The 14,305-nt window shown below is 32.3% G+C and overlaps 1 protein-coding gene across 8 annotated transcripts in view; it reads left to right on the top strand.

Annotated features, from left to right (window-relative positions):
• Positions 1-14,305, top strand: part of LOC106086794 (protein similar) — a 479,262-nt gene that overhangs the window by 368,002 nt on the left and 96,955 nt on the right. For all 8 annotated transcript variants that reach the window (XM_059362061.1, XM_059362062.1, XM_059362063.1 and 5 more), the window contains one exon: positions 883-1,922. In XM_059362061.1, the coding sequence (XP_059218044.1) occupies positions 883-1,922 (1,040 nt within the window). The remainder of the gene's footprint in view (positions 1-882; positions 1,923-14,305) is intronic.

The following is a 14,305-nucleotide window of genomic DNA, read 5'->3' on the forward strand; positions in this document are numbered from 1 at the left end:
AGGTGTAGCGCATTATACAGTCGGCACAGCCCGGCTTTTCCTCTTTCCTTACTGGTTTTATTATAATTTCTTTTAATTAATTGATCTATATTTTATTATAATTAAATTTTTTATTTATTTCATTAAATTATTTTTTATTTTATTTTTATTTTATTTTTTCAATTTTTTTATTCGATTCCATTCTATTTTTTATTATTTTTTTATTTTATATTAGTTTTTATATATTTTATTTTATTCGTTTTATTTTTCTATTTAATTTTATTCTAATCAATTTTATATTATCTGTTATTTTATTTCTCTTTATTTTATTTATTATACTCAAATTGTAGTCTCTCTTCATTCGCCTCTAGTTTAGTAGCCTCTTTTACTTGTTACTTGATCCCCTTCTCTCTTTGTAACAGCTCTGTTTGTCAACAGCGTCAAAGAGTTGATCCCCCATTACGGTCCATATGCATGTGCATTCGCAACCACACTTGCAACTTTTACCTCTCATTGGTTTACTCTCTTGAGTTACATTTACAAACTCGTCTGAGTAATGAGATGTCGTGATTTGGCCATTCGGTTCTTTGTAAAAGCAAAAAGTAATCGTTTGCGTTGTTATTCTCTCAATGCATAGCAAAAAACATAGGTTGTAAATTAAAAGAGGAATGAAAAACATTTCAATATAATTGCAACGAAATCACGTGCTTTGTTTGTTCAACGAAATAATTAAAGAATAACTAAAAAAAAACCTGAAAAGCAGTATAGAATTTTTCACTCATACGTAACCACAACAGTAGTTTTAATTACTGAAACAAATTTTTGGTGTTACCGACCAAACAAAAACGAAAACAACCGAGTCTATAATTTTTGTGTGCGCGTTTGCAATTTGATTTTTTGTAGCAATTTGGAGAAAGAGAATGAAATTTACACTTTGCAACAATACGAAGAATCGCAAAAACTTAAACGGCAAGAAATCAAAGAAAATAACTTAGGCGATAATAGCAGCAGCAACTGCTCTAGCAACAAATACAACAACAATGAAGTTCTAAATAGTCTTCAAGAAATCAAAAATTCCAAGCTTGAAGAACCAGAAGAAGAGCATCATCATAAAATCGAACCGCAACAAGAAAATCCACTCAATGACCAAAATAAAAATGAAATAAATAATAATAATAATACGAATGAAAATAAGCCACAACAAATACTAAATCCTATCCAAATCAAACGTGAACAAACACCACCTGTTGTTGTTGTATCACAACCCAACAACACTACAACTACAACTCCCATCAATCCCACTATAACGGCAACAGCCTCCGTTGCTGTGGTCAATCCACAAAAACCACCGATAACCACCATTTGCAACAACAATAATAATCGAAACAATAATTCAATTACCGATAATTCTGGCTATAGCCAACAACAACCCTTGTTAGTTGTGCCCATACCGCCACAACTACCCCATACATATTGTCCCACCACAACGGTGACAAGTACCATTTTTGGTAATAAATGCAATACAGCAACGGGGTTATCTGCAATACCCCCCACACCACCACCACCACCAGCTACTACAGTAACGCGCACTATATTCGAAAATAAATCATCGAAATTTATCGATGACAAGACAGCCGGTGGTCCCAAGACCGTAACATCATTGATTTTACGTCCAGCCATACCTTACGGGGCTAATTTGCCCACCACCACATCGACACAGTCGATTTTGCAACTACAACAACAGTCGCAACACACGATAACCGCTTCAGTGTTTGCTCCTAAGGCACAGACCACAACGACTGCTGCGATTTTAGCCAAGCAGCAGCAGCAACAACAACAGCCAACTACTCAACAACCAGCTGCAGCACCAGCGACAACTGGCAATCAACAAGATATGAATAGAGGATATTTGACATTTGCCGAGGATGCCACTGAATTAGCAAGTAAGTAAAATTTTTATTATGATTTAAAATTTTTTGAGTTAGAAAAAATGTTAGGGTTATATGCCTCAATAGTTTGCTGGGTTTTTGAAAGGAAATGTGAATTTTTATCGATATTGCAAATCCTATTTTTTTCAACTTTCATTTTAAACAAAGAAAAATATGAGATAAATGGAGTTAACTATTAGGGCTTTGATAGAGATAAAGCCTATGATTGAATAAAAATAATTTTTTCATTATTTTGATACTCGATTGAAATACAAATGCAAGTCCAAATATGTCCATGAACATTTCATTTAAGGAACAGCGAAAAGCTATTCAGGTGTTATCAGCTGTTGTCGAGTAAAAATTTGTACTGCAGACATATCGATGTCATGGTTATCCCGGTAGTGGAGTTGGTAGCGTTCTCGGACATAAAACATTTCAATTTGCTTTTATATATCCAGTTATCTATGTAGATTTGGTCTGTTTTTAGCTATAATAGCTGTCCAGAGTTACTGTGTTTTTTTTTATTCCCTCCACCATAGGACGGGGGTATACTAATTTCGTCATTCTATTTGTAATACCTCGAAATAGGCGTCTAAGTATATATATTCTTGATTGTCGCGACAGTTTAAGTCGAACTAGCCATGCCCGTCCGTCTGTCTGTCGAAAGCACGCTAAGGTTTGAAGGAGTAAATCTAGCCGCTTGAAATTTTGCACAAATACTTCTTATTAATGTAAGTCGGTTCGGATTGTAAATGGGCCAAATCGGTCCATGTTTTGAGATGGCTGCCATATAAAGCGATCTTGGGTCTTGAGTTCTTGAGCCTCTAGAGGGCGCAATTATCGTCCGATTTTGCACGTAGTATTTTGGTATAACTTCCAACATCTGTGTTATATATGATTCAAATCGGTTCATAATCTGGTATAGCTGTCATATAAACCGATCTTGGATCTTGACTTCTTGAGTCAATAGAGCGCGCAATTCTCATCCGATTTGGCTGAAATTTTGAGATGTTTTGTTATGATTTCGAATAATTGTGCTAAGTATGGCATAAATCGGTACATAACCTAATGTAGCTGCCATATAAACCGATCTGGAATCTTGACTTCTTGAGCCTCTAGAGAGAGCAATTCTCAATCCGATTTAGTACAAATTTTGTACAACGGCTTCTACCATGGCCTTCAATGTACGTGTCCAATATGGTCTGAATCGATCTATAGCTTGATACAGTTCCCATATAAACCGATCTCCCCAATTTGCTTCTTGAACCCCTACAAGGCGCAATTCTTATCCGAATGAACTGAAATATTACATTTTTGGTCCGAATCGGACTATAACATGATATTGCTCCAATAGCATAACAGTTCTTATTCAATATTCTTTGTTTGCCTAAAAAGAGATACCGCGCATGGAATTCGACAAATACGATCCATGGTGGAGGGTATATAAGATTCGGCCCGGTCGAACTTAGAACGCTCTTACTTGTTAGCTATTAAAGCTGTCCAGTGTTGCTGTATTTTATATTTTATGTAAACAATGCAAATTCGGCCATGAGCATTCCATTAAGCAACAGGGGCAAAATTCTCAATGGATGCTGCCCGATTCAATTTTAAGCTCAATGATAAGGGAACTTTTTTTTTAAAGCCGAGTCCGAAGAAGGGGCGAAGATTTTAAATGACATACTAGCCCACAAATGTTGCCAGCATAAGTAGAGGATACCTATATCAATTTATTTTTGATGTGCTTGCCAGGATTTGAACCTAGGTTTTCAGCGTCATAGGCGGGCATGCTAACCTCTGCGCTACTTATGAAGTGGATAGAATTTCAGTGCAAATTTGTACTGAATAGTTATCGATATCATGCGATAATAGATAAGAATAATCGATTAAACGTTATTTGCACTGTAAAGTACTAATATAGAGCTTATAAATTAAGGTGTTCTAGTTTTCTATTATGCGTGCAAATTGGAGTTATCGTCTGCAACCGTATTACTGCTTGCTCGCACTATCTAAAGTCTACCTAAGTCATACTGATCTAAGTCATGCAGTCTACCTAAGTCAAATAATACTATACAAAAATCAATAACTTAATGTTGTCGAAATGATAGTTATCGACACAATATTAGCCGAATTTAGTATTTATCGAAATAATAATCGATATAATTTTATATCGAAATAATAATTGATATTATTTTTTTTAATCGAAATAGTATTTATCGATATGTCATCATTTTTCAAACAGTATTTATTGTCACAATATTAGCCGATGTAGTATTTATCGAAATAATATTTTATAGAAATAGTATATATCCATACGTTATCAGTTTAAAAATTTATCGTAAAAAATAAATATTCCTTTATGTTTGTTGATATTATCAATTTCTTTTCTATGAGATAATGAAGTCTTCAAACTCTCTATATTTTTGTTATCGGTTACGATAGACGATAACAAAATAGAAGCTGTTATTCCTTTTTATACTAACATCCCACTTAAATGGGGTTTCAATGTATGGCCTAAGAGAAAATGTTATGTTATCGAATTTAAGACTAAAATTTGCCATTAAACAAATTCCATAATTTAAGATCAAATACATTTTCTTGTTATCGATACTAATTTAAAACCGAAATAATATTTTCCATTGATTTTGTTTCAATTACAGTTGCGTTGTTGCACTTTCGATAAGTTCTCGAAATACTTAATACTTTTTATTTTATCACTTTTTTGGTATGAAAACCAAAAATTAAAAGAAACAAAAGGTTTAAGGTTTAAGGTGCTTCTGTGATTGTTTAACAGTCTCCAATCTCTAGAATTTTTGTACATGTATCAAATCCATGACATGACAAACAGTTGCTGTAGATATGCATAGCAAAAATCTCCGTAATAAATTAAACCATATTTATTCAAGACTTGAGTGCAACACTGTGTTAAGAATTCTATTTAATCTATTAATTTAAGCAAATAAAAATGGCAAAATACCACACCACATCACAAACGTTGCTGGTGTGAGAAATTTGATGTGGTTGATAAAGAAGACACAGACGGAAAAATATCATTTTCCATCGTCTCATCTTATCAGAACATTTAGACAATAGATCTTAATGAAGGTATAGGAAATGAAGACGGAGAGTGTCTGCGTGCCACTCAGTTTATGAGTAAATTGCAATTTTCCATCAAATGTAATTTTACATTTGCGGTTGAAAAACTAAAAGTATAAAAATAAGAAAAAAAAAATATTAAAAGATGTTCTTGGTTGTACTACTTGGGTTACAAGGCCAAACCACCACAGTTTATATTTGCATCGAAAAAAAAAACGAAGGAGCCAAAAATAATTCATAATATAGGTTCTATTAAAAGTTATTTTACTATTTCATAATAAAGTTAAAGCAAAATTTTTAATTTATTTATTTGGCCATAAAAATATAATCAATAAGATTTGTTCAAGTTCATCGATTATTTGCCTTAAAAATCTTTGTAAGCCAGTTTTATCAATTAAACGACTATAGGTTTTTATTTTTACCCCCAAAAGAGATTTATTTTTTTATAATAAATTTTAAATTTATTATATTATCTACATTTATATAATCAGTAATCTTTGTCCAAGTTCATCGATAACTTGCTTTAAAAACCTTAGCAGGTTTTATTTATCGATTAGATTATAGACATATGTATTTTTTAACGCCTGCATTGTTGCAGTTCGTTATTATCAGCATAAAGTTGTAGTCTTCTTGTTACAAATTGTTTTCTGTTATCTTTATGGTTATGCCTTATTTGTGCTATTTATCAAAATGCCCACATCGCCATAAACCTCTGGGTTAGTTCCCTTTTTTATCGGCTGTTTACCTTTAATGCATTGGGTGTTTACTTTATGAATTGTCCCAATGATGGGGACTTTGCCAACAATTATCACTTGATTTCCTTATAAAGATACTTATCGATTTTTGTTTTTTTTTTCTTTTTTATATAATATTTGATTGAATGCATATGTTTGCTTTCATCCACTTAACTAGGTTAAACATATCGTTGTGTTAATTTTCTGTTTAATGCATGATATGGGAAATTTGTCAAAGAGGAAAATGATTACATAAGAATTAAAATTTAAGGGGAATTTTGAACGCATAGTTGGAAAGTGAAAAAAAACCTTGTAATCGGTTCTAAACCAATTATATGCCTAACTTTTGGATAGACCAAATTTTCGGCTATATTTTTTTTATTTTTTTAAAAACGTTTGGTGTTTTTTGATAGATTTTTGATTTCAAATCAATTCTTGTTTTCTATAATAAGAATAATGTTATCGATTTTTAGAGTTATCGAAAAGTAAAAAAGCCTTTAAGTAATTTTTGTCATTATTCTAAAAGATCAAAAAAATTACGGTATTTGGTGACCTTTGAAGAATTTGTTTTTCTATAATTAAAATAGTTTTATCGATTTTTAAAGTTATCGAAAAGTACCAAACCTTTAAAAATTAAGTAATTTTTGTTATTATACTAAAAAATCGAAAAAAATCGCAATATTTGGTGCTTTTTGAAGAATTTTTATTTTTTTTTTCCCATAATTAAAATAGTTTTATCGATTTAAAGCTATCGAAAAGTAACAAACCTTATAGGCAGTTTATACGGAACATCATGATCGTACTCATCGTATGTAGGTGCTGATTACAGCTTTTATTATTTTCTGTTCTTTGATATTATTTAATATTCCATACTCTACTTCTCTTTTTATAACTTTATTATGGACACAACGTGTTTTTCAATATCTGTCTAATAATAATTACACATTTCTGTGTAAACGGTAATCGATGGATGTCAATCATCGAAGAAATCAAATGATTTTAATTTTTCTGCCATGACTGATGGTTATGTGTACGTGTGACGACGCATACACCCTTATTTTTATAAATAATATTACAGTAACCACGCATAATTATGTGTCATATAAAGTACCCATAACAAAATTTAGTAATTTTTGTCATAATACAGGCCACCATAGCGCAGAGGTTAGCATGTCCGCCTATGACGCTGAACGCCTGGCGAGACCATCAGAAAAATTTTTCAGCGGTGGCTTTCCCCTCCTAATACTGGCAACATTTGTGAGGTAATATTCCATATAAAACTTCCCTCCAAAGAGGCGCAATTCTTATCCGATTTGGCTGAAATTCCGCATAAGGTGTTTTGTTATGACTTCTAACAACTGTGCTAAATATGGTTTAAATCAGTCAATAACCTGATATAGCTGCAAGATAAACCGATCTGGGATCTTGACTTCTTTATCCTCCAGAGGGCGTAATTATTATCCAATTTGGTTGAAATTTTGTACAACGGCTTCTTGAGCCTGAAGGGCGCAATTCTTACTCGAATTGGCTGAAATTTTACACAATGACTTCTACTATGATCTCCAACATTTAATTCAATAATATAGTTTCAATATTATAGCAATTTTTTCTTTTATCCTTTGTTTGCCTAAATAGAGACATCGGGAAAAGAACTCGACAAATGCGATCTATGGTGGAGGGTATAAAAGATTCGGCCCGGCCGAACTTAGCACGCTTTTACTTGTTTTTAATTCACCCCTAGTGATACATCATATTAAACTTCATATTGAACTGTAACTTGAGATAATGTAGACCACAAAAAAAACATTTTGCTTGTTTTCGCTGAAGCCTATTAATTATTTCGATTACAATCAGCAAGCAATTAGCTTAGTAGCATTTAATTTCGTTCCGTCAAGCGATGATGCGTGTTTTTGTAACAAATTTAAGAATATTCGCTTCACTTATTGACTCAAATTAGCATTGTTATTGTAAACATTTTGTTATTATTGTATTTGCAAGTGCATTATTTCTAATTATGCATTATTTGTATTTCTATATTCAAAGTTAAATATTAACTGATAATTTTTGTTTTAAAATCCCACAATGAGGGGTAATGACATCCTGAACTTTGGCACATGTGCGGTAGCAACATGGTATGGCAATAAAAAAAGAAATATTTGAACATTATTTGAAAAAAATGAGTAAAATAAAAAAAAAGAAAAGATAATAAGGTATTTGTTTAAAAATTGCTCCTATGCGCAGAAATAGGCGATTCATAATTGCCCCACCAACAATGGGGACAGACAGCAGTTTATGTCTGTCTAATCGGAATCATCGAGTGCATTAGCCAGCCTAGGTGCATAACGATCAAGGCCATTTCTAAACACGCTATACTCCGTTTTTTTTTTTTTCAAAAACTCATCATAGAATATCAGCGTATACGTGCATACATATATGTGTTTATTTATTTACAATAAAATAAAAACAATATATAATAGAACACATTTTGTTTGCGTTTAATTGACGCGCACAAAATACTAGAGTCTTCCCATAAAAAATATTAGTGTAATTCTTGTTGACGTAATAAAAGCTGATCGATTAAATTTGCTTATCGCAATAACATCAATAAATATTAGAGTAGATTTCCAGCATATCGTCGGTGTAATGTTATCATGTTCCTTATGCCAATTTATTGGTTTTGAGATAAACGCACGTGAAGTTTGCAAAATGTATTGAAATAGGCATTATTTGGCATATTTACATCTCAATATCTGGCCAACTAAATAAGATGCCTGCAATTTTCTTTGTGATTCTGAAAGGGAGTGTCTTTACACCTCAAAAATCGATCCTAACTCAAATAATTAAGTTCGGCCGGGCCGAATCTTATAAACCCTCCACCATGGATAGCATTTGTCGAGTTCCATGCGCGGTATCTCTTTTTAGGCAAACAAAGAATATTGAATAAGAACTGTTTTGCTATTGGAGCTAGATCAAGTTATAGTCCGATTTGGACCATAAATGAATGCTGAACATGGTAGAATCATTGTGTACAAATTTTGTGCAATTACTTCTTGGGCAACCCAATATTTCAGTTCATTCGGATAAGGCCTTTTTGGGCTCAAGAAGCAAAATCGAGAGATAGGTTTATATGGGAGCTGTATCAAGCAATAGATCGATTCAGACCATATTCGACATGTATGTTGGAGGTCATGAAAGAAGCCGTTGTACAAAATTTCTGCCAAATCCGATGGGAATTGCGCCCTCTAGAGGCTCAAGAAGTCAAGATCCCAGATCGGTTTATATGGCAACTATATCAGCTTATATACCGATTTGCGCCATACTTAGCACAGTTATTGGAAGTCATAACAAAACACCTCATGCTAAATTTCAGTCAAATCGGATAAGAATTGCGCGTTCTATTGGCTCAAGAAATCAAGGTCCAAGATCGGTTTATATGACAGCTATACCAGATTAAGAATCGATTTCAACCATACTTAACACAGTTGTTGGAAGTGATACCGAAACTCTAAGTGTAGAAGTTCAGTCAAATCGGACGAGAGTTGCGCCCTTTAGAGGCTCAAGAAGTCAAGACCCAAGATCGGTTTATATGGCAGCCATATCAAAACATGGACCGATTTGGCCCATTTACAATCCCAACCGACCTACACTAGTAAAAAGTATTTTTGCAAAATTTCAAGCGGCTAGCTTTGCTCCTTCGAAAGTAAGCGTGCTTTCGACTGACAGACGGACGGACATGGCTAGATCGACGATCAAAAATATATATATTCTTTATTGAGTCTCAGACGCATATTTCGAGTTGTTGCAAACGGAATGAAGAAATTATTATACCCCCATCCTATGGTGGATGGTATAGAAACTCAAAAATGGCGTTTAGAACAAGATACCATTAAGCGAGCGATACAGAAAAAAGCTATAACTATTATATGCCGTAGTATCAGAAAGTATATTTCCAAATATACAGTATATTTCCAAAAACTGTCATTACACAAAAACACATGCATTGGGAAAGTACAGCTAATAGACTGGGTTGGCGAGCGTAGTTAATGTGGTATTTATGTCAAAGAGGCATTTTCGCAATAAATTCAGTATAAGTATAAAGTATCAACGTACGGCCCTTGAAACCTTCACACCTAATATGGCCGATGGGTAATTCAAACCAAATTACGAAAGGCGTTCCATAGTGGTTGATGTGTGTTGCGATCTCTGGCTTTCCTTTTCCATTTGCAAAGAAAATCTCCGATCACTGAGCTCGTCTTGAAAGAGAAACAAACAAAAAAAATTGTTCAAACTTTTTAGTTTACCTGTTCTTGAAATCCAAAACTATTAACTTTTTAATTTTTTTTTCTAAACTATTAACCTATTGTAGACCATTTGGTTTAGAAATTGTTAAAATATTTTACTTGCAATAAATACGTATTTCTCTTAACTGGGAAAAATGCTCATCTGTAGTTTAATTATTTATTTTGTGTGTTGTTTTAATGAGAACGTTAAGTATCGCGTAATTAGACTAAACTAATGTTGATTTCCCAAAAAGAAAAAAAAAGAAAATTACTGTAAATAATTGTATTTACAATTAGCCTTAAGCAAAGATTAAGTGACTAGCTGAGCAATGAACCTAACAAGGAAATGTTGTTGACTTAGCTAAATGTACAAACAAACTGCAACAAAATAAAAATAAACAGCTAAGGAATAGCTGATATAAAACACGCCATAATATGGACAATGGTGGCATTTATATTCATTTTATCCACTGCAAGTTAAATGCACAGAATGGAGTTGTACTATCCAGTGCAACTTTGTGCTTCTTAGTTATCGATATTATGCATTAGCCGTCAATAGCGACTGGCTTTCACTGTATTTGCTAAAAAACACTGCATATAAAGTATTTAAAAAGTTTGCATATAAACAAATGTTTATTCAATTTTAAATCATTAGGTTATCAAACTATTTCTTAAAAATTAAAAAAGATCGATTTTAATAATTATCTATAAAAAATCGATAAGAAATATATGTTTAGTTATATATTGAGCAACAATTGTGACATATTGGAAAATTTTTGAAAGCTTCAATGCTCTTTTCGACAAAATTATCAGTAATATGTTTTAAATATTTTGATCTGTTTTAGTACTGTGTAAAATTCCATAATATGAACAATGGGAACGTTTATGTCAAAAGCAAAAACATTTATAAACGGTTTAAATATTAACAAAATCGGTTTCCTTTCTTATCGACCAAAAAGTTTTCAAAACAATGGGAAAGTTTTCAAATAAATTTTGCATAATTTTAGTGATTTTTAATGTATAATACATTTTTCGATAAAATTATCGGTTTCAATAAAACGATTGGGCTTAAACACGTTTTGAATATTTCGAATACCTTTTATTCAATGCAAGACAAATAAATGGAAATTTCTATAGACATCGAAAAGTCGATTTTATTTTTTATCGATAAAAAATATAACCTATATGGAACCTATATTATAGTGATGCAGTAGAGTCGGGATAGAGTGAACTATTTATTGCAAGACCTTTTCACTTTATTCAGAAAATGCACTTAACCCAGGCTGGGAAAATAATGTTTATTAAAAAATACGACAAATATTGAAACCACTCTTCATTAAAATTATCGATAAATTGTTTTAATTACTTATATAACTTTCGTCCTGTACTGGATGCATTTATTCAACAGATTTTTAATATAAACCTTGTTTTGAATCATAATTATAAATTTATGTTAGGCCACTCGACATCTTTCTGCAATATGGCCCAGAACGATCCAAATTTGGATATAGCTGCCGTATAGACCGATCTCTCGATTTAAGGTTTTGGACACATAAATGGTGTATTTATTGTCCAATATCATCGAAACTTGGGACAGTGAGTTAAGTTAGGCCCCTCAACATATTTCCGGCCTAAATCGGTCCAGATTTGTATATAGCTGCCATATAGATCGATCTCTCGATTTAAGGTCTTGGGCCCATAAAAGGCACATTTATAATCCGATTTTGCTGAAATTAGACACAGTGACTTATATTATGCTTTTCGACATTTGTGTCGTATCCCATCAAAAACTTGGTAAGTACAAGTCATTATTTTTGGCATGTAAAAAAATGGATAACACATTATACTTAGTTTAACTAACTGCCAAAGTATAATCAGTTATCAACAGGAATACCATCTGTGTTATTGGTAGTACAAATGTCATTACATACAACATTCGAAGAAGTTCAAGAATAAACACTTATTTGTAATAATGAAAAAAAAATCATTATTATTATAATCTTGGTATTGATAAAAATGCCATTGAGAAACAGCGGGAAAATTATCTCATACCAATGAGTGCTGACCGTTTTAACGATAAGCTCAAAGACATGGGACCTCCATTTTATTGGCGAGTCCGAATGGCTTTCCGCAAAGCAACGCCACTTTATAGCAATAGGAGGGAAATACTATGGCGTTATTATTATAATAAATATTTTTAATTTTTACTACCTCCCCATAAATCCACTGATTGTTCCACACGCTGTGGGCGTATTTTTAAAGAAATAAAAAATTGGAAATCATTTTGTTGATCCGAGATTCGAACTCGGGAACTTTGTATTGTAAATCTTCTGCTGTACGCTCTATGCCACAATAGTACTAAAATCACACCCATGTATTGGAATATTGTGTCTTTAAATAGAACATGTCAAACATAAACACAAAAGCATGGTCATATTTGATGAAATAGAATTAAAGATTGCTTTTGTGTTATTAGCTAATATGGAAAAGAGAAAATTGTGTCTTATTCACACAATAGTAATGTGGAGCGTCTGATTGGAAAACGGAAGGTTCTTGGTTCAACTCACGGCTGCGATTAAGGTAAAGTTTTAATTTCACTTATAATTTGAATTATTCATAAAAATTTGTGTTCTTCAGAGAAACTGAGCATTGGGAACGTCATTATTTTTTGTCAACTTGTATGATTAGGCATAAGTACTTATTTTTGAGCTATTGGCATGCTTTTGCGGAAGGACTTTCCTCCTAGGACATCGCCATGTAAAAGTAATTAAAAACGATGCCTAAAAATAAGTAGTTATTAGTTTTCGAATGAGCTTAACTTTCCGGTTATTTGGTAATGGGGGTTTTTGCTGGGATATGGTTCAGATCGGCCTATATTTGGATATGGCTACCAAAAAGAACAATATTTTGTTTTACAAAATTGAACAATGACTTGAATCTGGTCCAAATCGGACCATATTTGATATAGCTGCTACGGGGGCATACATTTTTCAATGGATTATGACGAAAGGTGGTTTACATATATACCCGAAGTGGTGGGTATCCAAAGTTCGGCCCGTCCGAACTTAACGCCTTACTGAAGACGTTTTAAACTGCCCTTAAGATGGCTTGTTCAGACCTAATTTACCATTTAAACTATAAAACTCTGCTTAAGTGGATATTTTATGATAATTATAATTACAATACAAAATTTTTATAATTGTAGAGGTAAACTATCGTAAAACATTTATTTTTAAACCACAAAACTATTTTTGTTCTTATTTTTTAAGTTATTGTCTCTTAATTTATAGAGTACCATTTTCTATTTACTGGTGGGTATGAAAACACATGTTCTAAATGACACATTTAATTATCATAGAATAACTGATGAGGTCTTATTTAAAATACTACAGTAATGAGCAAAATTGCAACCACAAAGTTTTGTGGTTATTAAAGTTAGACAAAGTTGATGATTCAATGGGAAACATTTTCAAACCTGAGAATGCTTTTGATTATAATTTTAAGCACAAGAATATAAATCATTGCTCATTGCCCTAATAGAAGCCCGTAGTAAATGTGTCTACTTGAAGTCTGAAGCTTTGCTTATAGTCTCTTATGGTTGTCATCGTGAACATTCCAGACACTTTTATTAGTTGATGCATTTTTTCTTCACATGCCCACAAACAAGTGCAGAGGAAGATGGTCTTGATATGATAGACCAGTATTTTTTAAATTAGAATCAATTATGAAATTTTCAAACTTGTGAGAGTGTTGGAGTTATTGCAAATAATATCAGCAGAGGTACACAAAAATAAATATGAAAGTACATACAAATAAAAAAAGAACAAAATTTTACTTTTATTGTTAGAAGTAGTAGTTGTTTTCATATTTGTATATTCTTAGGTATTTATGTATTGAACTCAATTTGTAGTGCTTTCAAAATGTCTTAAGCATTTAACCTTTTGTCTGCTACATCCCTATTCTCTAAAAATATGTAACGTGATGGAAGGTCATAAAACCTAGAACGTCATTTATTCATTCATTCTCATAAGCACCATTGATTTTGTTATGTGAGTATTACATTTCCATTAATTCTATTTAGTTGAGCGCCACAAAAAGGTCTATAAAATGCGTATCTAATAAATTAATAGTATAGATAGGTTGGGGCAGGCTATTAGCAATAACAATTCAAAAATACAATACAGCTGAAAAATTAGGAATTAGTTATTCAAGAAGAAAGATCGAAACAAATTAAATTGTTGTAATATTTTTGCATCAAAAATATCATAGTTTTTTGGGAAAACTTAATTTA

The sequence above is a fragment of the Stomoxys calcitrans genome, chromosome 2 (genome assembly GCF_963082655.1).
Source record: "Stomoxys calcitrans chromosome 2, idStoCalc2.1, whole genome shotgun sequence".
NCBI classification, from domain to species: domain Eukaryota; kingdom Metazoa; phylum Arthropoda; class Insecta; order Diptera; family Muscidae; genus Stomoxys; species Stomoxys calcitrans.